At 48.7% G+C, this 21,506-nt stretch overlaps 1 protein-coding gene and 1 long non-coding RNA gene across 2 annotated transcripts; both read left to right on the top strand.

Moving 5' to 3' along the window:
• Nucleotides 1–2,595: 2,595 nt before the first annotated feature.
• Nucleotides 2,596–8,665, top strand: LOC118968107 (uncharacterized). Its single transcript, XR_005055470.2, has 3 exons — nt 2,596–2,726; nt 4,386–4,694; nt 7,645–8,665. It is a non-coding gene; the product is annotated as an uncharacterized lncRNA (long non-coding RNA).
• Nucleotides 8,666–11,978: 3,313 nt separating this feature from the next.
• Nucleotides 11,979–21,463, top strand: SMARCD2 (SWI/SNF related BAF chromatin remodeling complex subunit D2). Its single transcript, XM_036997120.2, has 13 exons — nt 11,979–12,550; nt 16,629–16,813; nt 17,006–17,048; nt 17,197–17,319; nt 18,180–18,335; nt 18,787–18,882; nt 19,017–19,118; nt 19,251–19,412; nt 19,573–19,670; nt 19,831–19,966; nt 20,128–20,250; nt 20,385–20,486; nt 20,563–21,463. Exons 1-13 carry the CDS (start codon nt 12,335–12,337, stop codon nt 20,614–20,616), a joined length of 1,596 nt encoding a protein of 531 aa, XP_036853015.1. The 5' UTR covers nt 11,979–12,334; the 3' UTR covers nt 20,617–21,463.
• Nucleotides 21,464–21,506: the final 43 nt, after the last annotated feature.

Raw genomic sequence — 21,506 nt, 5'->3', positions numbered from 1 at the left:
CTTTCCAAATGTCATTCAAGCTATTTTCTAAAAAATGTTTCTTAACTAACCCTCTCCTACTTCACAATCCCTCACTTATTACACATTTTCTGTACCTCATTTTATGCCAAACATGATTTCTGAAGCTATGCACATTAAAATAAAATTCACCTTAAAAGAATTATTTTAATGATGTAATCATTACTATGCTAGGAATTCCTTGAGGACAAAGGATTAGTCATCTTGCATTTCCAGCACCAAGCACAGTGCCTAGCATGTTATGGATATGTCATAAATGAACGGCTACCCTCAAGTCTTTTGGGGAGGGTACATAAAATAAAATGCATAAGTCTTAGTATAAAGCTCAATGAATTTTGGTATGGGTATACACTCATGTAAGCATCACCCAGATCAAGATATCAAATAATCTCACTAATTTTTCCTCTTTAACCTATCTCACCCATTCTTCCATCCTCTCCCCTATGACAACCACCAGTATGTTCTCTATGAGTCTATTTCTGTTTTGTTTGTTTGTTCTCAATCCCAAAGAGTTTTTAATCCAAAAGAGTGTGGTGCTAGACTAGTGCCACTTTGGTGGGACTACAGGATCTCCAGCAGGTGTGTTTGAGCATACGCAGGGTCCCGGAGACTACCCTGATTAAGTCGGGAGCAGGTATCGCCCCTGACCCTGCTCCCATCTGCACTATCAGTATGAGGGCAAGAACATAAACAATGGCGCTCACCCTGCTCTCCTCCACACTAGCAATGTGTGTGTGTGTGTGTGTGTGTGTGTGTGTGTGTGTGTGGTGGGTGGGAGGAGGGGTTGTAAACAATGGTGCTTACCAGCACCTCCAATCCTACAGTTCTGGCAGTTTCCTTACCATTTGGCAAGTGCTTTAGTTCTGAAAGTTGGTTTGCCTTTTAAACCAGTTTTTTTTCTGTGCCCCAGAGCAGGCAAATCAATGTTCTGGTAGCTCAGTGAACCTACCTACTGCAGGGCACATTCAGGGTGGGGCATCTCTCCATTGCCATGTCTCCATGTTTCCTGACCTTTTTTATGTGGTCCTTTTATCCCTTCTTATGCAGAAGGTGTTCATTCAGGCCTCAGTTCTTCCTCAGGACAAATTACTTGCTATGTAGGTACAGACTGGTGTGTCTGTGAGAGGAGGTGGGTTCAGGCTCTTTATAGGCTACCATCTTGGACCTGCCTCTCTACCTTCTAATTCTCTACCTTGTAACACTGTATTTGAATTTTCATCTGCTGGGCTTTGTACAGTGTACCTTTACTTGTATGCTGGTCTGAAAGGATTAGTTTTTTTTATACATGCATAAGGTAATAGGCATGTCAAAATTTATACTCCGAGGTGAACGTTACCCTTCAAAACAATCACTTTGGGAGGCTATAAACTTATTGCAGTGATGACACCATTATTCAAAACTTCTTTGGGGAAGTGATTTATTTAGATCTGGCCTTTAAGCTACACAAGAAAAACCAGTCTTTTTACTATTCTGTTATCCTTTGAGCAAAAACGTCATCACTCAGTCGTGTTATTTGCCAAACCTAGTGCTGGGTGACTTAATGTCTATTTTCAAGGAAGTTCTCCTATCATTGAAGATATTCTAACGTACCCTGGAGTCTGAAAGAAATTTCAAAACAGAAGTTTTGAGGCGTAACAGCTCACTTGGAAAAAATACCAAAGCCCCAAGCAGGACTATTCTTATTTATACATTCTTTCAGCGAACAATTGTCAAGAGCCTAGGACATGCCAGGCTCCTAGTAAGGTGTTGAAGGTATCACCACTTATCCTACATGTAAATAAAAAACGTCAATACACTGTGCCAAGTGTTATTATAAACACTGGAGTGGGGGACTAAAGTGAGAATAAATGAGTTACTTCAAGCTAAGTTGACCTCAACCCCTGGCACATAAGCCTTCAATAAATGTGACGATGCGGCGGTCCTGCTGCTAATGACGCGCTTTGTTTTTTTTACAGTGATGGATCTAAGCACACAGAACTGTTGCAGGCATTCAACAAGTATGAATGAATGAATGAACTAGATAAAATATTTACAAATATTTGAGTGGGGGACCTGTGCCCACCCACTCGTCTACGGAGCGTAAGGCCAGTTCTTGCTGGGAAGGGGTTTCTTGCCCAGCGAGTACACAAGGTGGCTCTCACGCTCTCAGTCCAACAGGCCAGGTAAGCTTTTAAAGGCGGATGATATTTAAAATACTAAAAAATAAGTGGGAAAAAAATACTTCAGTGAGCGCTCCTCAGGGTTTCCAGCTCACTAAAGTATGCGGAGGTGAGGCCCGCCATGAGGCCTGATCTCCACAAACTTGGTCGGGAAAGCAGGGAGGAGCTGCCAGAAAGAACCTGAATAAACCAAACCAAACCTAAATCCTCACTGAGGGCCACTCCTCGCCGCTCCCGCCGCTCCTCCGGCAGCCAGGCCGCCGCGCCGCTGGGCTCGCAGAACCCGTCGCGCGCTCAGACCATTTGGTGGGCACCACCGGGAGGGGGCGCGCGAGGACGCCCCTGGTTGGAGGATTTTTCTGATCTGCCTAGAAACTCATGACGTCTATGCAGATGTTTAACAAGGGTTGGCTGAGACAGCGAGGCGGGCGGGAAACTAAAACGACTGGAGGGGTGCGCCGGGAGGATGAAGATAGGCAGGGAAGCGTGTGTCCTGTTTGGCGGAGAGCGCATGTCTGCGTCAAGATAATGGCTTCTGAATAAAGCAAAGTGAGAACAAAAGGGAAAAGATTGTTGTAAGCAAATAATGGCTAAGGACAAGGGTTTGTCGGCCCCTCACCCGGCCCGTCCGTGTCGGGCCGGGCTGCGTACGCTTTCCGGGCGTTGGACCGCGGTGCCCCACTCGCCAAGTTTGCCCGGGGCTCCTCTGTGCTCTTCCTGGGTGAGGCGGGAAATGGACGCCTTGCCAATATCCGAAAGCCCTTTTTGTGCCCGTTCCCCCGTTTCTGTGCCGCACCCGCCTAGCATTCCCTTCCTCACCTCCTACCGAACTTGGTGGCCCCTGCTCCCCCGCCTAGGAGCCGTCAGTACGCCGTAAAAAGGGCAGTGAGCGAGAAAATCCTCTTCCGTTGCCTCTGCACCCCGGGACCCCTTTTCTCAGCTTCCATGTCAAATACCTTCCGAAGGTTGTTTCTAGACATTTCCCCAGAGCCCAAATTGGGCCAGTCTTCCGGGCATCCTGCTGCATCCTTGGTTCTCCCTCAATCTTTGGTCTGCCCCTGAGCTATGGTCTGGGTTCCTTGGTGCAGTGAAGGGATGCAGTTGAGGATTGGGGAGCTTGTTCTAAAGAGGACGGTTTTTATGTGCATCCACTATCTCATTTAATGTAACTACCTAAGAGGGAGGCATTACAATTAACCCCATTTCTCTATATGGAAGTGGCAAGCAAGGAAATTATTAATGTGGTTGGCAGTTTTGGTGTCCAGTGTAAGTCTTAAGAACTGTATTTCTTTCTTTTTAGACTATGAATGAGTGGCTTCTTGCCCTCGGGCTAACTCCTTTGGGCCACCCAGGGAAGTTGCTCTTCTTGAACCCTAGTGTACCGATGCCTTGTCTCCTTCCCCATACTAACAGTCTGAGGGAGAATAACCAATGGGTCGTCAGAAGCTTTGGGGCCAAACAAGCCTGTCTATGAATCTCTCAATGTCTTAACAGCTTTGGTACCATGGGAAAAGTATGTAACTTCTACTCTCCTCGTCTGTCAAAAGGAAGGACATTTAGTTTATGTATATGAAAGTGCCTACTATTGTTTTTAACATAGCTGTTCAGTAAATGGTAGTCTTTGTATTCCTTCTACATTCTCAGATAGGCCTTTCCTGACTATTCCCCCTAAAATTGCCAGGCTTTCTTTTTCTTTATAGCACTCATTAGTACCTGACATTAAGTTAAGTATCCAGTGGTGTCCTAGACCGGCTGCAAGAGATGGGCTGGCTCATCTCTTCCCAGATCTGTATTTAGGGATGTCAGGTAGCTTGAAAACCACCATGGTGGAAGTATTTACATCACAGAAATTGCCAAAGGTTACAAATTAGGGTTTTGTTTTTTGAGAACTGGTTGTTAAACATTGTTCTGTATATACCTGTTAATCCGTTCATTGTTTCCTCTCCAGTGTCATGTGGGCACAATAATTTTATCCGTATTGTTTATTGATGTATCCTTAGTACCTAGAACAATGCCTGCACTTAGTATGCACTCAATAAATATTCAGTAACTGAGTGAGTGAGAGTCTGTGAAGAGTGATGATTTCACACCTCCATTTTCTTTGTGGGGAGACATCAGGTAGCTCCTTCAGAGGACTCTTAGCTGTGTGATACTAGTCTCAGACTGCTTTCCATGTTCATTCTGCTTCTTCACCCTTTGTCCCCAAAGGTGGTGGCGACAATAGAATTTGGATTTATCCATCACCACAAACAAGCGTGGTTCATCATCCCCACCCCTGGCATCCTATGTCAGTACAAGAGAATGGAGGAACAATGCTTAGCAAATAAAATAATGAAAAAGTTTGAAGTATTCTGAAAATGAAAATTACCAAATTGTGACAGAAACACAAAGTGAGCAAATGATGGAAAAATGGCACCAATAGACTTGCCTAATGCAGCGTCGCCACAAACCTTGTAAAAAATGCAATATCTGCGGTGCAATAAAGCGAGGCACAAAAACAAGCCACAGTAAAACAAGGTATGCCTGGATTTAATTTGTCTGAAGTCATAGAGTAATTTAATGTCTTTATGATAATAGAGTATGTCAACATTTATCAAATTGTGAGGTTTAAATATGTGTATTTGACTGTGTCAATCATATTTCAATGAAGCTATTTTTGAAAAGTCTTTATGGGAACATTTAATATTCATAAATGTAATTTTCAGTGTTAGAAGCCAAAATTTAAGTTTCATGTGAGAATTTTTTTTAGGATTGTTTTGCCAATTTTTCAATTTGCATATCAGTTTAATAAGTTGTCCCTAGCAAAATGTATTTGTGATATGGTTTCTCTTGTTGCTTTCTAGCAAACTTGTACTTTATCTGATTTTGAACATGTCCACTTTCTCTTTTCTGGTTCTTTACAAATTCTTTTTCATGGTTAATGCATATCAAATCTAAGACTAGTTCCTAAGACCTACCATAGTAACCCCTTTAAGCTACCCTCATTTCTCTTTTGTGGCTTCGAATGGTGTTGATTGTTTATGTTGCATATTTATGCAAAATACTACCAAATCAGCATCCTATTCACTCTTTGCCAGAAACTAACCTTTTTGCACTTGTGTTTGCCAGGATTTCTTCACCTGCTTATTTTTTTCAGGTACTTTTGAATGTCATTTCCTATTTTGTCATATGCTTACATTTTTATTATCCTTTGTCCAATTCCTCAACGCCTTATCAGCCTTAACTTTCTTCAATCAGAATCTTAAATTTCAACATCTTTAAGGCTGTCAGTATAACCTCATCTAAAATAAAAATAGCTGTATCATATAAAATAGTCCTTTAAAAGTTCTGGTAATTTTATAAATTGATCAGAAGTGAATGAATTTGGCAAATGGTCTTGCTCCAGCTGATCCATTTCTTTATGCAAATCGTGCTCCTAAGGAACTGGAGTTGTTCCTTCGAATGGACAATTGCTTTGGTCCAGGCAGTCATCCTGTAGGTCTGGGTTACAGAAGTAGCAGGTTTGGACCTGACAAAAGCAGGAGGGACCCCAGCTAGAGGGCTGTTCCCTTGCAAAGCTGCCTCTCTCTTTGGGCTGCTCTATCTGTTTTCTGGGCTCCTCAAATCTGTTGCTTCCCTAATCCCTCAAGACTCTCTTCCTTACCTACTTCTTATTCCTGGGTCTGTCAGCGCCTGACTCAAAGGCAACTCATTGTTGATAGAACCTAAATGTTAAATCAGGATTGACAGAGTCTCAGTCAGAATTAGAAGAGCTGATAGTTAAGGATTAAAATCCGGAGTCCGTACTTAGTGAATTAGCCTTGGCCTGCCCATCGTAGTCAAGGTGAGGATAAGATGTGGGCTAAGAAGGAAACAACATAAAATCCAGGAATCCAGACAGAAGGTCACAAATCTTGTCCTAAGAGCAGGAGCATAAAGCTCAAGAAGGATTTGGGAGCCAAAGCTAACTATTAGGGTTAACCTTCTGCCCTGATGGGTTAACTCCTGATCAGGACTGACTTGGAACAGAGTTCTTGGGTGGGGAAGCGGAGGTAATTTTTATCAGTGTTACTTCCTGAGGAGGCATTGTTTCTGTACTGTCCTTGTCTTCCTGAGAGTTCACACTGGAGACAGAGCCCCAAATAAAAGCCAAGGCACAGTGTGAGGGGTACTGTTACAGAAATTTAGACCAAGAACCCTGGAAAATAGAAAAGAGAACAACAAATTGATGATGGCAGTTGGAGGATGGGGATAGGAAGTCACAGAAAATTCCAGATGCAGTGACATTTGAGTTGGCCTTGAAGAATAGAATAAACAGATACTTGCATAGCAGAGAACTGGGGAAGAACACTTACTCATTTAATAAACATGAATTGAGTACTTAACTTTGTGCCGGGTACAGTTCTAGGTAGTGGGGACACAGCTTCAAATAAGACAAAGCCCCAGCCTTGGAGGAGCTTATATTCTAGTGACATCAGAAGTAGAAGAACCACAGCACGAAAGGGCATGACATATTCAAGGAAGGGCAAGTTCAGTGTGGCCTGATGGTGGAATATATGGGAAGCTGGTGGAAAATAAAGCTAGAGAGGTGAGAGGACAGAGAAGGAACAGTCAACTTCAGAGACACCCCCCCCTCTGAGCTCTGCCGTCTCTCCTCACTCTCAGGTCTTCATACCAGCTCTGGGGAACCTGCAGTGGGGACCACAGTGGGCAGAAGGTTAGAGAGGGCATACAAACATGGGAAAATGGAAAGATGTGATCATATGTGTTGTCTTGGGCTAACACTGGCAGAGGGGATGGGGCAGGATGGCCTATTAGCAGAGAAACCATTTGGGTGGGTTATGGAAGAGATGCTGAGGACCTCACCTAAGGTGTGGGTAGGATGGATCCAAGAAATACTTAGGCAGAAAAACCAACATAACTTGGTGACTAAGACTGAAGGGGAGCAAGAGAGGAAAGAATGGAAGATGATTTCAAGTAAGAGCAGGATGGAGGTCCTGATGGCTTCCTCTCTTCTCTGCTTTTGGTTGTAGGAACCCTGGGCATCTAGTTGGGTCACTCCGTCTTTGGCTTTCAATTGCCTAAAGACTAACTTGAATGTCTCAGCAAGAAGTCTGGCCTTTTGCCATGTCCTCATGCCCTTAATCAGATAGAAAACACGAGGAGACTGGGAAGGAGAACAGTGAGACATTGACTTTGGATATACGGGTTTAAATGACCTGTGGAGCATCTAGCAGGGAGTTGGAAATGTGGATCTGAAGCTCAGGAGAGAGGTGGGGATTGGAATTAGATATTTAGGGTTATCAGAAAATAGTTCTTGAAGGAATGGGAGTAGATGAGTATGTCTGGGTAGGTCATGTATAGGTCTAAAGATAGAACCTGAGAGAACAAGCACATGAAGGGACCAGAAGGGGAGTAAGGATAAATCAGAGACCCCCTTTGGAAACCCCTGCTTATCTTTCCTCTGTCTTACTGGTCTGTTTTTTAGTTCTACCAGATGCTCTGGGTCCAAATTCAAGAGCCAGGAGGTTACCTCTGGGAGGGTTTGAGAAGTGACCCGGAAGAGGACCCTGAGACCACAGTGCCAGCTAGGTATCCAAATTTGCTATAACCCCCTACCTGTCTACCTTGCATGGGGAGAGAACGAATGGTGGAATCATGTCCCAGCCCTAGGCTCCAGAAATTCCAAGAGTGTCACCTGGACTATAGACATGAAGCCCACTTCTGAATCCTGGTATCTACTGCTGCTATTACAAGTCTCTCCTCTCCAGTTTTCCCTGCTAGACTTTGTTGACTATGAAAATATATGTATTAAGAACTGTGACCTCAATGTACACACAAAGGAGGAGCCTTTTGCCTTATGCTTCATGATCCAGCAAAACTGACTCTGGTCCTCCTCACCCTGTACTGCTTTGTGCCTTAAAGCGTTGTTCTGTTTTCTTTGCCTAACTCATTCATAACCTCTTTTGTATGATCTCCAAGAAATCTTCACTAATCCCTTTCCTCCATTAAAGGCCAACTCTGTTTCCCCTCAGTACCTTGTGAATATCTTAACAGTTGTCACATGGAGGAACGATCTACTATTTATGCATTTCTTTTCTTTACCAGAATATGTCAGGGACTAGCACATAGAAGATGCTCAAAAAATGCTTCTCAAATGGTGAATACAGGATCTGGTGTTTTACCATCCAGCCCTTCTGCTGCTCCCACTGGGCAGTGCCCTACCACTGCATCCATGTGGGAGACAGATGCATCAGCTGCCTGGATGCCCCACCTGGGATGGGCTCCTGGTATGGCTGCAGCAGTGCTATCATCCTGGTAAAAGTTTCCCACAATGACTTGACTATTCACATTGCCTCTCCTGAAATTCCAAGCTCCTGAGGGCCATCTACACTGAGGAGTGATCCTTTGCTGGCCTGCTCTAGTGGAGACACTGGGCCATCTGGCTCCAAGGGCCTTTCTCTTATGAATTCCTTGAGGGCTGTTTTACCCACCAAACTGCTGGGTGAGGGACCACAGAGCCCAAGCTAAGAATTATCGCTTTGGCTCTGTTTGTATTAAATACTTTGTTATTAAATACATTTTAAATTATATATTTTAGTTCTTTCTAGTCTCTTTGAGTGTCTGTAGATGCAGTAGGGTTCAAAGGTTATAGGAAAGTCCCTCTTCTGCAACCACAGAAGGTCATAGGATGAATTTCTGGAAAGTGGTCACTGAGCAGAATAAGTATCAAGGGAAGAAGGGAGGAAGAGAAAAAGGCCTGTCGAGTTGAGGGAATAAAGGCATGGGAATGCTGCTTCCATGACTGCAAGTCCTGTAATTGGCTGCACCATTAGGTCCCGTGAGGGTGGCAGTGGCAATGCCTCTCTCCCCCATCTCTACCAAGTCTTCAGTGTTAACTCAATGTTCTCTTCACAAGAATTGTCCCAAAGTGAGATATCAGATCCATTTGCATATTGGGTGACTACCAGTTTTATCTCCTTCTTCAACCCAAGTGCTCTGGGAAGTTTTACCAATCAAACTCCTTTTCTCTAAGTCCCCAGGGTATTTGCCTTTCAGTTTGAACACTGTTTCTTTGCAAGTAATAACAGACCAGAAGTAATGGAGATACAACAGCTACCAAGAAGAAGTCATATGTAGTGGTTAAATGCCTGGATTGTGGATTCTAGAGCCAGATCAGAACTAGACTTGAATCCCAGCACCATCACAGTGAGAGTGGACAAGTAACTGATATCTCTGCCTTGTTTATAAAATAGAGGTAAAAATAGTATTTACCTCATAATGCATTGTGAGGATTTAAATAGGTCATAGTGTACTAAATGCATAATAAATGTTAACTACATAATAAATTCTTACCGTCTAGGAGATCTTCCTTTAATTGTTACCATGCCTTAGACATCTCTATTTTCCCCTTAACACCTTGAGGACTTTGCATCATAGCATTGTTTACATTGTTTATCATTCACTCCTACTACACTCAAGGATCATTCACTTGTTTACACACATTTGTTGAGTAGTTTATAACAATGATTAAGAGACACAATATATACCCCAAAGAATGGAAACAGGTACTCAAACAAATACATATATGTGCTTGTTCATAGCGCCACTGCTCACAGTAACCAAAAGCCCAATGTCCATCAACAGATAAATGGATAAGCAAATTGTGGTGTATACATACAATGGAATATTATCCAGCCAGAACAAGAAATGAAGTTCTGATACATGCTACAATATCGATGAACCTTGAAATCATTATGCTAAGTGAAAAAAGCCAGACACAAAAGCCACATGTTATATGACTTCATTTATATGAAATAATAGAATAGGTAAATTCAAAGAGACAGACTGCAGGTTGGTGGGTATCAGGGGGTAGGAAGAAGGAGGAATGGGAAGCAACTACTTCATGGGTATGGATTTTCTTTTGGATTAATGAAAATGTTTTGGAACTAGATAGAGATGGTGATCATACAACACTGGATGTACTAAATGCCACTGAATTGGTCACTCTATAGTGGTTATTATGTGAATCTCACCTCAATAAAAAAAAATGAAAAATGAGACGAGAAAGAGAGAGTGTCTCTGTTCACAGTGCTTATAAATTTTAGTGAGGAAGCCAGATCAGGCAGTAAACCAGTACACACAAACAATTACATAGTGTAATGATCACTTGGTGGGAAGTAAGGAAAGTGAGTGGAAAAGTTAGGGAAGAGCTGGAGGCAGAGAGGCTCTGACATGGGAAGGGACTCTGCCGTTAGAATTGCCAGAAGAACCTCTGTACTGACCCTTAGCCAAAGCAAGCGATTTGGGGAGCTGGGGAGAGTTTTAAGCAAGGGATTAACAGGACCTGAACTACATTTAACAGTTTTGTTTTTAAATGCACTAACTTATCTGTGTTTTGCAGTAAGGAGTGTATTAGAATTACCTGGAGGCTTATTTTTAAAATACAACACTGGTTACATGTGTGTGTGTATGTGTATATAGTGGGGTGGCTGACAGGGATATTTTGGAATAGCTCCCAGAGCATTTGCCGCTACTAATTCCTCTAGAACTACTGTTGTTCTAGGAGTTTCAGAGGGTTGAAATGGACCTTAACTGTGCTATCATGATTTCTTTATCCACCCTACAGGGGTAGGGAGGGGCCCTGGTTCAACAGCTCTAGCAATTCTAGGGGCCTGTTCTCACACTGGCAGGTAACCCACTTTTAGGGATACAGAAGAAAAGGATCTCTGAGAAGAATTAAGTGGCAGAAAAGCAGAGGCAGTAGGGTTTATCACTGCAGGAAAGGTACCAAGAAGTATAGAAGAGCAAAACTAAAAAGGGTTGGAGGCCTGTTCTGTCAACAGGGTCTGGGATGCTATGGGGCAAAATTTGGTTGGGGATGAAAACAAAGCAGAGGATTTATAGAGTGAAAAAGTCTATATTGGTTACTTAAAAATGACTGAGTAGCAACAGCATGGCTTGGGAGCTTGTTATTAATTTGGAACCTTGAGCCCTTCCCTGGCCCCAGGCCTACTGAAGCATAATCTGCATTTTTAACAAGAGCCAGGATGTTTCTAGGGCTCATTAAAGAATCACTGGTCTGTATCACAAAGGAGGAAACCTCAGACCATCAGAAGGTAGGCTTCTTTGCACAGCTGAAGCACCTTATTTTGAACACTTTCTGATTTACAGGACAGTTGTTTTGGAAAAGGTACTGAAAATTTGAAAATCAAGTGCTATAAATCCTGGAGAAAGACCTTAACTGTAGGGAGGTTTCTCGTAATGAAAAATTCCTGTGCCTAGACACATTTCCTGTGGAGTAAAATATTAGGCTTCCTTAAAGTGAAACAGAGCCACGTTAAAAATATGCGATAAGAACTCGGAGCTTGTCTAAGGCAACCCTTTACACAGCTGGACTGGATCTGGGGCAACAGATGTCCCTTGGCAACTCTGAGGCACCAGGATGGGCTTTTAAAGAAAGTCAAGTTGGTGGCTGTTCTGCCCCAGAAAACAGCTCTCGGTTGAGTGTTTAATGCTGAAAATACAGAAAGGAGTGACAAAACTATTTTCAGGGGCGTAAGCGGGCACAATAGCTATCCGGCTGCACCAGAGCGAGAGTAGCAACTGCCAGTTCGCGGTAGAATCCCTAAGTGACCTTCGACCTCTGACCGCGCGCCTTGCTCGGCGTTTCCGTGAGCCGCTTCCGCCCCCGCCTCTTCGGCGAAGGGCTGGCCCAAGGGGTGTGGGCGGGCCTCTGCGGCTGGCAGTTAGGGGCGGTGCCTGCGGAGGGCGGGTCTCGCGAGGGGCGGGATTTGAGGAGGCATCCTGGCATTGGGCTGCCGGATATAGGCAGGGCCTTGTGCTGGGCTGGTTGGTGGGGGTTCGGAGTTAGTTGCTACCTCTGGGTAAGTGGACTCGGGTGGCCAAAGCTCCGGAGGACGGGGGCGGCAGCGGGCCCGAAGCAGATCCCGGATCTGGAATTTTCCGGGCAGGACCGGAATCAGGATCGGCCCTGCCCCAAACCGGGTCTGTGAGGAACTCGCGAATTTAGATTAGGAAATCCCGGAACCCGGATCAACAAATCCCAGAACCCGGAATTTAGATCGGGAAGTCCCGGAGCGCGGAACGCGGAGCGGACTCGGCACGGAGTCCGGAGCCCGGAGCCGGATCGCGACACCGCCGGACGGGACGGAACGATGTCGGGCCGTGGCGCGGGCGGGTTCCCGCTACCCCCTCTGAGCCCTGGCAGCGGCGCAGTTGCCGCGGCCCTGGGAGCGCCGCCTCCGCCAGCGGGACCCGGCATGTTGCCCGGACCAGCGCTCAGGGGGCCGGGGCCGGCTGGAGGCGTGGGGGGCCCCGGAGCCACCGCCTTCCGCCCCATGGGCCCTGCGGGCCCTGCGGCGCAGTACCAGGTGAGGAGGACGGACAGGCGGGCGGCCTCGCGAGCAGGCCTGGGGCAGGGGGCCGAGGAGGCCGCGAGTGAGGGCCTGGACTGCGGGCACAGGGGTCCTGCTTGCAGAGTGCACGGGACAGGCTGAAGGGCAAGGCCAGGGACCCTCGGGCTCGGATAGGTGATGGTGGAGGAGTTGGGAGGAAGACTTTGGGGCGGAGGGTTTGAAGCAGTTGGGAGGGGCTGGGGGACTTCCTTGGAACAGGGATTCTGAGTAACAGAGATGAAAGAGTTGTTGGACCTAGTGAGTTGTGCATGGGTAGGTTGAGAAAGTAGAGTGTAGATGCTGGGGTTGGGGGGACCTGGGAATGCTGAGAAAGTTTTGGAAAAGGGCCCTCACTGAGGAACCAGGGTTACCCTTCGTTCCACTCCAGTTCTGCTCGGTTTTTTTTTCTAGTTGGGAACTGGCAGAGTTCTAGCGTGTCTGAGATGGCTCCCAGCTGCTAATGAGGAAGAAGTGCCTGGTTTCCCATGGTGTGGGAGGCCAAGGATAGGGCAAGGGGGGGATTCCAGCCTGTGGGGGGTAGTCTAGTCCTCAGTCAGGCCCAGGAGCCTTTGCATGGGATGACTTTGGGTTAGACCAGAGATGGTGGTGGCCAGGCCTGAGGAAGGAGGAAAACCCAGTCCATCTGGGCAGACTCCTTTTGGCTTTCTGCCTGGTGTCATAATGTCCAAGAGTTGGTTACTCTGGAGGAGCCGAGAAGCTCCACTGAGCCCTGCTGGTCTGGGGCTGGAGAACCCTGCCAGAGTTGCCTCAAAGGGTTCCGTCCTGACACCTTTGGGGATTGGCTTCATGGAGAGCTTCTTAGGTTGTAGCTTCAAAGGCCATTGAGAGGCAGAGACTCAGTCCGTGGGGTCAGTGTGTGTGGAGCTCAGCCTGCTGGCGGTGCTCATCAGTCTCCTAGTCTGTTGTTTCTGGTTGTCCCAGAAAGCTTGGGATGGCCATCCTTTTCCTGCTCCCTCGCCACTTTAATTTAGTCTTTAGATTCTAACAATGCCATATCCCAACCCATGTGCCCAGCATTTGGCACTGGCTTCTTGCTAATCTCCCAAAGAAGCTTGGCTTTCTTTGTTCCAGCCTCATGTCTCCAGGTAGAGGTCCCAGAAATGGATCCTTATAGAGAGCAGGGTATGCATATCATCTCTGGGCCCGCGGCCCTCACTTTCTAAAGAGACGATTTAACTGGGGACGATGATTTCCCCCCCTTACCCCTCATTTTCCCTCCTTCCTCTAAAGAAGACAAAGGGCCCGGGTATTGACAGATAGAGACCTGGGGTCTGTCTTTCCCATCTTGTTCTACCCCTTGGGTATTCATGGGCTCAAGGTGTCACTGAGGGATCCCTACCTCAATCTTTGCAGCCCTTGGGCCAGCTAGCTGAGGCCTGGCCTGGGAGCCTCTCTCTGGGCCTTTGGCCTGGGAAGGTGCTAAGGAAGACAGAAGCCTCTCCAGTCTTTTTAGCTTGCAGCCCATGGGAACTGTGCCTTGGGAAAGCTCTGAGAGGATGGATTCCACAGTAGTTTGCAGGGAGTAGCCTTGGGCCCGTGGCAAGGCCCAGCTGGCTGGCTGGTTAGCCCTGGGATACTAGGGGTGGGGAACTGGAAAGGCGCTGAGCCTCTGCTTCCTATCCCACAAGCTTCTCATCACCACTGCCTCCTTTTCCAGGGAGGGTTAGTAAAGATATATGGGGAGAGGGAAGACCCTGCTTGGCCTCTTTCCAAGACCAGTTGTGTGACTTCCTGGAGAACGGAGGGGCAAAGGGGTTCCTGTGTGTCAGGGTGCGTGAGGTGAGCTGGAAGAACAAAGCTTTCAGGGCCCAGTTTGGGCAAATGGGGAGCCTATTGAAAGGGGAGAAGTGATGACCCACCTCCCTCCAGACAGTATTGTGAGCTGTGGATCTCAGTCAACTGAGGAACTTAGAGGGAAAAAAACACAAAATTCATATTGCTGGAATTACTCTGGAGATGTTGTACAGTTCTGAGGTTCAGGGCACCTAGCTGGGCCTATCTAGCTTTGCTGCAGGTGGGGAGTTAGGGAGCCTGAGATTTTCTTTAATCTCTTTTCTTTTACTTTTAACTCTTGGGTTGTTTTTTGGAAGAGGAAGAGTTACTGGTGCTTCAGAGCCCAGGTGTGGAGCTTGGCAAGGCCACGCTGGGACTTCATGAACTGCAAGCAGCCTTCCCCTGGGCCCCTTCTCTCTCTTGGGAGCAGTTGGGCAGCAGGGGGCTCTGCACCTGGGAAGTCTGGAGCAGATGACTGGGTGGGGCCTATTCTGGGTCCTGCCTGTGCTGCCCTGTCTTGGGACTTCCTGTTCAGGGAGTACTTGCCTAGGAGGGCTGGGTGGTGCTGAGGTTTTGTAAAACCCCAGTGAGTGGCTTCTGGGGGACCACAGAGCCCCAGCTTACTCCTGCTGCTTCAGTTGTTCCTCCCCTTCAGCTCAGGAAAACCCACCCAGGATGCCTGGGGCCTGGGCTTACAACTGTGGCTACCCTCAGTTTTTTCTGTAATCTCTGGCCATGGCTCATTAAGGCAGAGAAACAGGCTGTCTTTTGCTTTTTAGCAGCTCAGATGAATCTCTTTCTGATGAGGAGAGACTTCTGGAAGGCCTCCTAAGGTCGTTAGCCCTCATGTTGAGCGCAGATGCTTCCCTCCCACCTCCCCTTCCCCACATCTCTGGGTCATATTTCTGTCTGTCTCTGAGTCTGAACCTGCCTAAGGGGTCACGAGTATGGCGCTCTGTGGTGAGAACATGGGTTTAGTGTTAGATGAAGAGGTGGAGGGAGCGTTGAGTCTCCATGATGCTGAGGCCAGGGAGGGGATCCTTTGATTTGGTATGAGTCCCCTCCCAGCTTGGCGTGGTTGGCTGGTTGAACTGGTTGCATAATCTGGGCCCTGAGGCCAGCCCTGTGAAGCTGCCAGGGACAGTGTGTGCAAGGCAGAGCTGCCAAACAGGCCTTGCAGGCAGCAGCCATGGGGAAGGGGGGCAGGGGGTGGAGGTTACTCCCAGATGGGCTCCACAGAAGAGTCAGGGAGCTGGACCTCGATGGGAATTCCTTCTGCAGGCTTCTAAAGAAACCATTTCTGTCACCCAGATTCCTCTGCTGACTTTATGACTCTGATCCCTGCATCCCAAGATACTCTTACCTGCAGTCTCTGGTTTGGGATTGCAAGGGTTGAGTTGAGCCCAAGCCAGCCCCAAGTGCCAGCTGGTATATGGACCCCGGACAGAGTCCAGGTGCCAGCTGCTCTCTCCCCCATAGGCCACCCAGGAGCCATAGCTTCCCTTTGGGGGTCTTTTGGCATAGGCATAGGAGGCTGGGCAGTTGGGAGGTGAGAGAAGGGTCCGGTTCTGGGTTGTGCATAGGGGCCATATGGTGACCAGATGGTCTCTGCTCTGCCTGAGGCCACCCCCACCAGCTGAGACAAGTTCCAAGCCATCCTGTTGCAGCATGCTCACCTGGAATGCTGCTGCCTCGCGGGCTTGCCTGCCCGCTGGACTGCCTTTCTTCCCTCAGTCACCTACCAGGCTGGTGACAGGGTTCTGCCCTGTCAGCCTGCCCATATCACACTACACCCGTCCACCTGGCTGTGACATCGCCCCCATGCCTCCCCTCCATGCTGTGCTTCTCTCTCTGGGTTGGAAGGAGGAGGGTGCTTGGTGGCACCACCTCAGGGCCTCAAGAGTGCCTCACAGCTGGCCAGTCCCAGTGAGGTGTGGCGTGCTAGGGCTGCAAGATGGTGGTGGGCCCTGAAAAACCCCTAGGCCCTTCCCTCTGAGGGTAGGATTCTCCTCCCGCCCCCTGGGCTCAGGCAGGACTCATTCGCTGGCACAGCTGCCAGGCGGTGAAGGGGGCGGGGAAGGTGTGGTTTACACCTCTGCCCGGTTGCCTGCTCCCCTTTGTTCCTGGTCCTCCAGCCCAGGCTCTGCATTGTGCTGCTCAGGGTCATACCTGGCTGAGAAGAGGGATGGAAGGAATGGGCTATAGGCCTCATAGGAGCCTGCCACTGAATTATGCGCCCCCATTGACTCACTTTCTGCAGCGGCCTGGCATGTCACCAGGGAGCCGGATGCCCATGGCTGGCTTGCAGGTGGGACCCCCTGCTGGCTCCCCATTTGGCACAGCTGCTCCACTTCGACCTGGCATGCCACCCACCATGATGGACCCATTCCGAAAACGCCTGCTCGTGCCCCAGGCCCAGCCCCCGATGCCCACCCAACGCCGGGGGTAAGACCAGTTTCTCCCACTCTTCCCAGTACAGCTCTAGTGGTAACTTCCTTCTGTCCTAAGAGCTGCAGTGACTGAGGAAGATTCTTTGTTCTCTTTGGGGAGTGTCCTGGGGATGGGGACACTGGGTGCTGGGGGCAGGGATGGGGCATTTCAACTCTCAACCTCATAAATGGGTTCTGTCTTCCCTAGGTTAAAGAGGAGGAAGATGGCAGATAAGGTTCTACCTCAGCGAGTGAGTATGTTGGGAGGGGGCCCAGGAGGCCTGCCCAGTGGCTGACTTGCTGCCGGTGGAGGCAGTCTCCCTCACCCCTGGGATGGCGAAGGAAGGAACCAGCTCTGAGGCTGAAACAAGCTGGTGAACTCCTCCTCCCTTCTTCCAGATTCGGGAGCTTGTTCCAGAGTCCCAGGCATACATGGATCTTTTGGCTTTTGAGCGGAAGCTGGACCAGACCATTGCTCGAAAGCGGATGGAGATCCAGGAGGCCATCAAAAAACCTCTGACGGTGTGTGCAGCCTGGCTGCTCCTGGGCCTTCCCAAACTTCTCTGCCTGTCCCTGGTGTTTTTCAGGGGCCAGGCAAGGGTTTGCATTGGGCTGGAGTGGGATTTTTCACACTACACGATGCAGCCAGTTAGTGGAGCTTGGATTCAGTTTAATGTGGGCAAGCATGTTTTCAATGAAATATAAAATAGAAATTACAGTAACACTTCAGAGTAGAACTTAACCATAGTAGTAAACATTCGTGACATTCTTCTTTCAGATAGGGGTAGGGGGGTGGGGTGGTGTGTGTGTGTGTGTGTGTCCACATGCACACATGACCACATGTATGTATGTAAGACATTTTTCTTTCAGATAGGGGTAGGGTGTGTGTGTGTGTGTGTGTGTCCACATGCACACGTGACCACATGTATGTATGTAAGTAAACTGGGTCATGAGTTAAAATATAAATCTTACAGATTATGGTCAGAAGTTTGAAAGGCAAGACTAGAGGGTAAATAAGGACAGTTCCTATCTCCTTCCCTATCCCTAGAGAAGCTTTTTCTTTCTTTCTTTTAATAATAATCTAAGACAGACTGTGAGTGGTAAGGCTTTTCAGATGAGGTTATTCTGGGGCCATATGGATGTTTTGATTCATTGAAAATATGAGCCAGAGGCTTCCGATTTGCCCAGTAGCACCCAGTTTGTAGCTTTCACGCCACTGATCCCATGTGTCAGAATTGTTGGTAATGTGTATGTCTCCCCCATTATATTGTGAGGTCCTGAAGGCTGGACTGGAATTTTCTACTTTCGGTTCCTGGTGCCTAACATGGTGGTGTTTTCTAACACGTTGCTCTACCTCTAGCTGGTTGTCTTTCTCTCCTTAGCAAAAACGAAAGCTACGGATTTATATTTCCAACACGTTCAGTCCCAGCAAGGCAGAAGGTGATAGTGCAGGAACTGCGGGGACTCCTGGGGGAACCCCAGCAGGGGACAAGGTGGCTTCCTGGGAACTCCGAGTGGAGGGAAAACTGCTGGAGGACGTGAGTTGGAGAAGGAGGTATCTGGTGTGGGGTGGGGGAGTGGCCTGTGTAGGTTTAAAACGGGCCAGGCACTTGGGTACTCTCATAGAAGACCTGCCTGAGGGAGAGGGCGCTGCTCATGGTTGTGCTTTGCAGGACTCCAGGCTAGTTAGTGGTTGAAGATTTGTGCAGTTGTTAGAGCAGTTCTCCTTTAGATGGCAGTGAAGTGTCTCAAGGAAGGGGTACCCTTTTCTATTTAGTCCTGTATTGTCTCAGTGGCGCTGCATAGACAGCCCTTTCCCTGCCTGCAGTCTCTTGCTTTTCCCAGAGTCCAGCTGCTGCTTACAGGGCCCATGAATCTTCGGTATCCTGGGCTTCAATGTGGAAATAGTATTCCTCATTTTGGGGCTTAGGGTGGTTTAGGTTTTAGAGCTTAGCACCAACCCCATCTCATACCCTTTTCTGTCTCCAGCCTAGCAAACAGAAGAGGAAGTTTTCGTCATTCTTTAAGAGTCTTGTTATTGAGCTGGATAAGGAGCTGTATGGGCCAGACAACCATCTGGTGGAGGTGAGCAGTCTGGGGCATGGGGAGCATAGGCTAACCTGCTGTTGGGCAGAGAAATGGTCTTGGGCCCCTGGGAGGGCCAGGTGTGTGTTTGTGCCCACCCTTTGGTGAAAGAGTTCTCCCCTCCCCCCTGCCAGTGGCACCGGATGCCTACCACCCAGGAGACAGATGGCTTCCAGGTGAAACGGCCTGGAGACCTCAACGTCAAGTGTACCCTTCTGCTCATGCTGGATCATCAGGTGACGTGTCCTGGGGCCACAGGGAGTCCTCTGGGCGGGGGGAACAGGTTCCTGTTGTAAAACCCTGCCTGTACTCTTCTTCCACTTCATCTTCTCACAAAAACCCGTCCTCTGAATCCTGTCTGTCCCCAGCCTCCCCAGTACAAGTTGGACCCTCGGTTGGCAAGGCTACTAGGGGTGCACACACAGACGAGGGCAGCCATCATGCAGGCCCTATGGCTTTACATCAAACACAACCAGCTGCAGGACGGGCACGAACGAGAATACATCAACTGCAACCGCTACTTCCGCCAGGTTAGCCACCACACCGGCCCTCTAGTCACGCAGCCCACCTTGCCTACTGCTCAGAGCCTTGCTGGGCTCTTCCTTGGCCTCATTCTTCACACTGACCCAGAGACGGTCCTCTTCCCCCGTGCCCTCAAAGCCATCAGCAAGCCTTTGATGTTCTCTCCAGATCTTCAGCTGTGGCCGTCTCCGTTTCTCTGAGATTCCTATAAAGCTGGCTGGGCTGCTGCAGCATCCAGACCCCATTGTTATCAACCATGTCATCAGGTAAGTGAAAGGACTTCAAAGAGCTGTTCACCTTTCACCTGGTCTGAAGCTAAAGAGCAGTAGCAGGCGTGGTCTCTTGTTTTCACTATGTGCAGGTGTGGCCCAGGTGGGGTATGGATACAGCTGTGTGCTCACCCTTCCCCTCCTGTGCTGCCTACAGTGTGGACCCTAATGACCAGAAGAAGACAGCCTGTTATGACATTGATGTGGAGGTGGATGACCCACTTAAGGCCCAGATGAGCAATTTTCTGGCCTCTACCACCAATCAGCAGGAGATTGCCTCCCTGGACGTCAAGGTGGGCCCTCTGCCTCCAGCCTCCATTGGGGCCCAAGATGGGGGTAGGCAGTAACCGTACTAACCCTTGGAACAGGATCTCGCGTCCTTTGGGTTGGGCCTGCCTGGAAATATACCCCTTTGGGGGTGGGGCCAGCCTGATACATGTACCATTTTCCCCAGATTCATGAGACCATTGAGTCAATCAACCAGCTGAAGACTCAGAGGGATTTCATGCTTAGTTTTAGCACTGACCCCCAGGACTTCATCCAGGAATGGCTCCGTTCCCAGCGCCGAGACCTCAAGGTAGGGTCCTCTTTACTGAGGTCGATCCCGTTAAGCACTGAGTGATTTTTACCCCTATCACCATTTTTCCGGTAATGGGCAGATTGGTTCAGGGGAGGGAATCATGCTGTTGCCTTCCCCCTGGCTCTTCGCAGATCATCACCGATGTGATCGGGAATCCTGAGGAGGAGAGACGAGCTGCGTTCTACCACCAGCCCTGGGCCCAGGAAGCAGTGGGGAGGCATATCTTTGCCAAGGTGAGGCTCTGCCTGTTTGCCCTCCTGTGGCGCGAGAGCAGCAGAGGCCTCAGCTGCCTGCTGGTCTCTTCTCCAGGTGCAGCAGCGGAGGCAGGAACTGGAACAGGTGCTGGGAATCCGCCTGACCTAACTGCTCAGGGACCCCTCAGCCTGGAAGGCGACCATCCTCTGGGGCTGCAGACATGGGGAAAAGGATGGTGTGAAGGAGTGTCGTCTCCTGTCACCGTCTGCTCCCCAGCTTTAGTTTCATAAATGTAGTGATAGGATGCCTCATTGCTTGGTCCCCAAAGCCCTCTTACTTTACATGTTGGCTTTAACTGGGTTCACAACAGATGCCTCCTCTGCCCCCTGCAGGCAGGCCCAAGTAGGACTCCTGGAGGCCAGGCTTTGACATTGTGATGGGGACTTCTCAGAACCAAAGGACACTGGCTTTGCTTGTTTACAGACTCCCCCTGGGGGCGAGTTTCAGAGCTGGCTTCGGGGAGCTGGGCAAGGAAGAGGGGCACAGCTCACACCCTTCCTAGCCTTTCTAAACCAAAGTTCTTTGTCATTCCAACCAGCCCAGCCTTGTGGCTGGTATTTTCCCTTTCCTTTGGGCATTTGCACTATTTGGGGAGCAGGTTTTCTATGCGGGAGCCATTTTTTGTACAGGGGTAAGCTGGGATTTTCAGGGAGCCCTGTCTGGTGCCTCCTTCCTTATTTTCTTCCCTCAATCTATGCAAGCGGCTCTGGCCGCCATCATCTCCTGCAATGCCAGATGGCTGCCATCCCAGCTCTTGTGCCCAGGGCGGTAAACCTGGAGCGAGGACTTCTCTGGTGTGGCCTGAGGCACGGGTGTGTGTGGTTGGTGGAGGGCAGGGGGAGGTGGGGAGCACTGCTGCCCTCTGCAGCTTGGTTAGGAGGGTGGGCTCAGGGCTTGGCAAGTGCCATTTTGGCAGATTTGGGGATTTCGTAATAAATAAATCTTTCTTTATTGATGGTAGCAGACCCAGTCATTGAACAGTGTGGCCCCTCATTAAC

Source organism: Manis javanica, chromosome 4 (genome assembly GCF_040802235.1).
Source record: "Manis javanica isolate MJ-LG chromosome 4, MJ_LKY, whole genome shotgun sequence".
NCBI classification, from domain to species: Eukaryota; Metazoa; Chordata; class Mammalia; order Pholidota; family Manidae; genus Manis; species Manis javanica.
This window is presented reverse-complemented; position numbering and strand designations above follow the sequence as displayed.

Coding starts and splice junctions, on each gene's coding strand:
- SMARCD2 (XM_036997120.2), top strand. CDS start 12,335: ATGTCGGGCCGTGGCGCGGGCGGGTTCCCGCTACCCCCTCTGAGCCCT. Junction 12,551..16,628: donor GCCCTGCGGCGCAGTACCAG/GTGAGGAGGACG, acceptor CACTTTCTGCAG/CGGCCTGGCATGTCACCAGG. Junction 19,119..19,250: donor TGCTCATGCTGGATCATCAG/GTGACGTGTCCT, acceptor GTCTGTCCCCAG/CCTCCCCAGTACAAGTTGGA.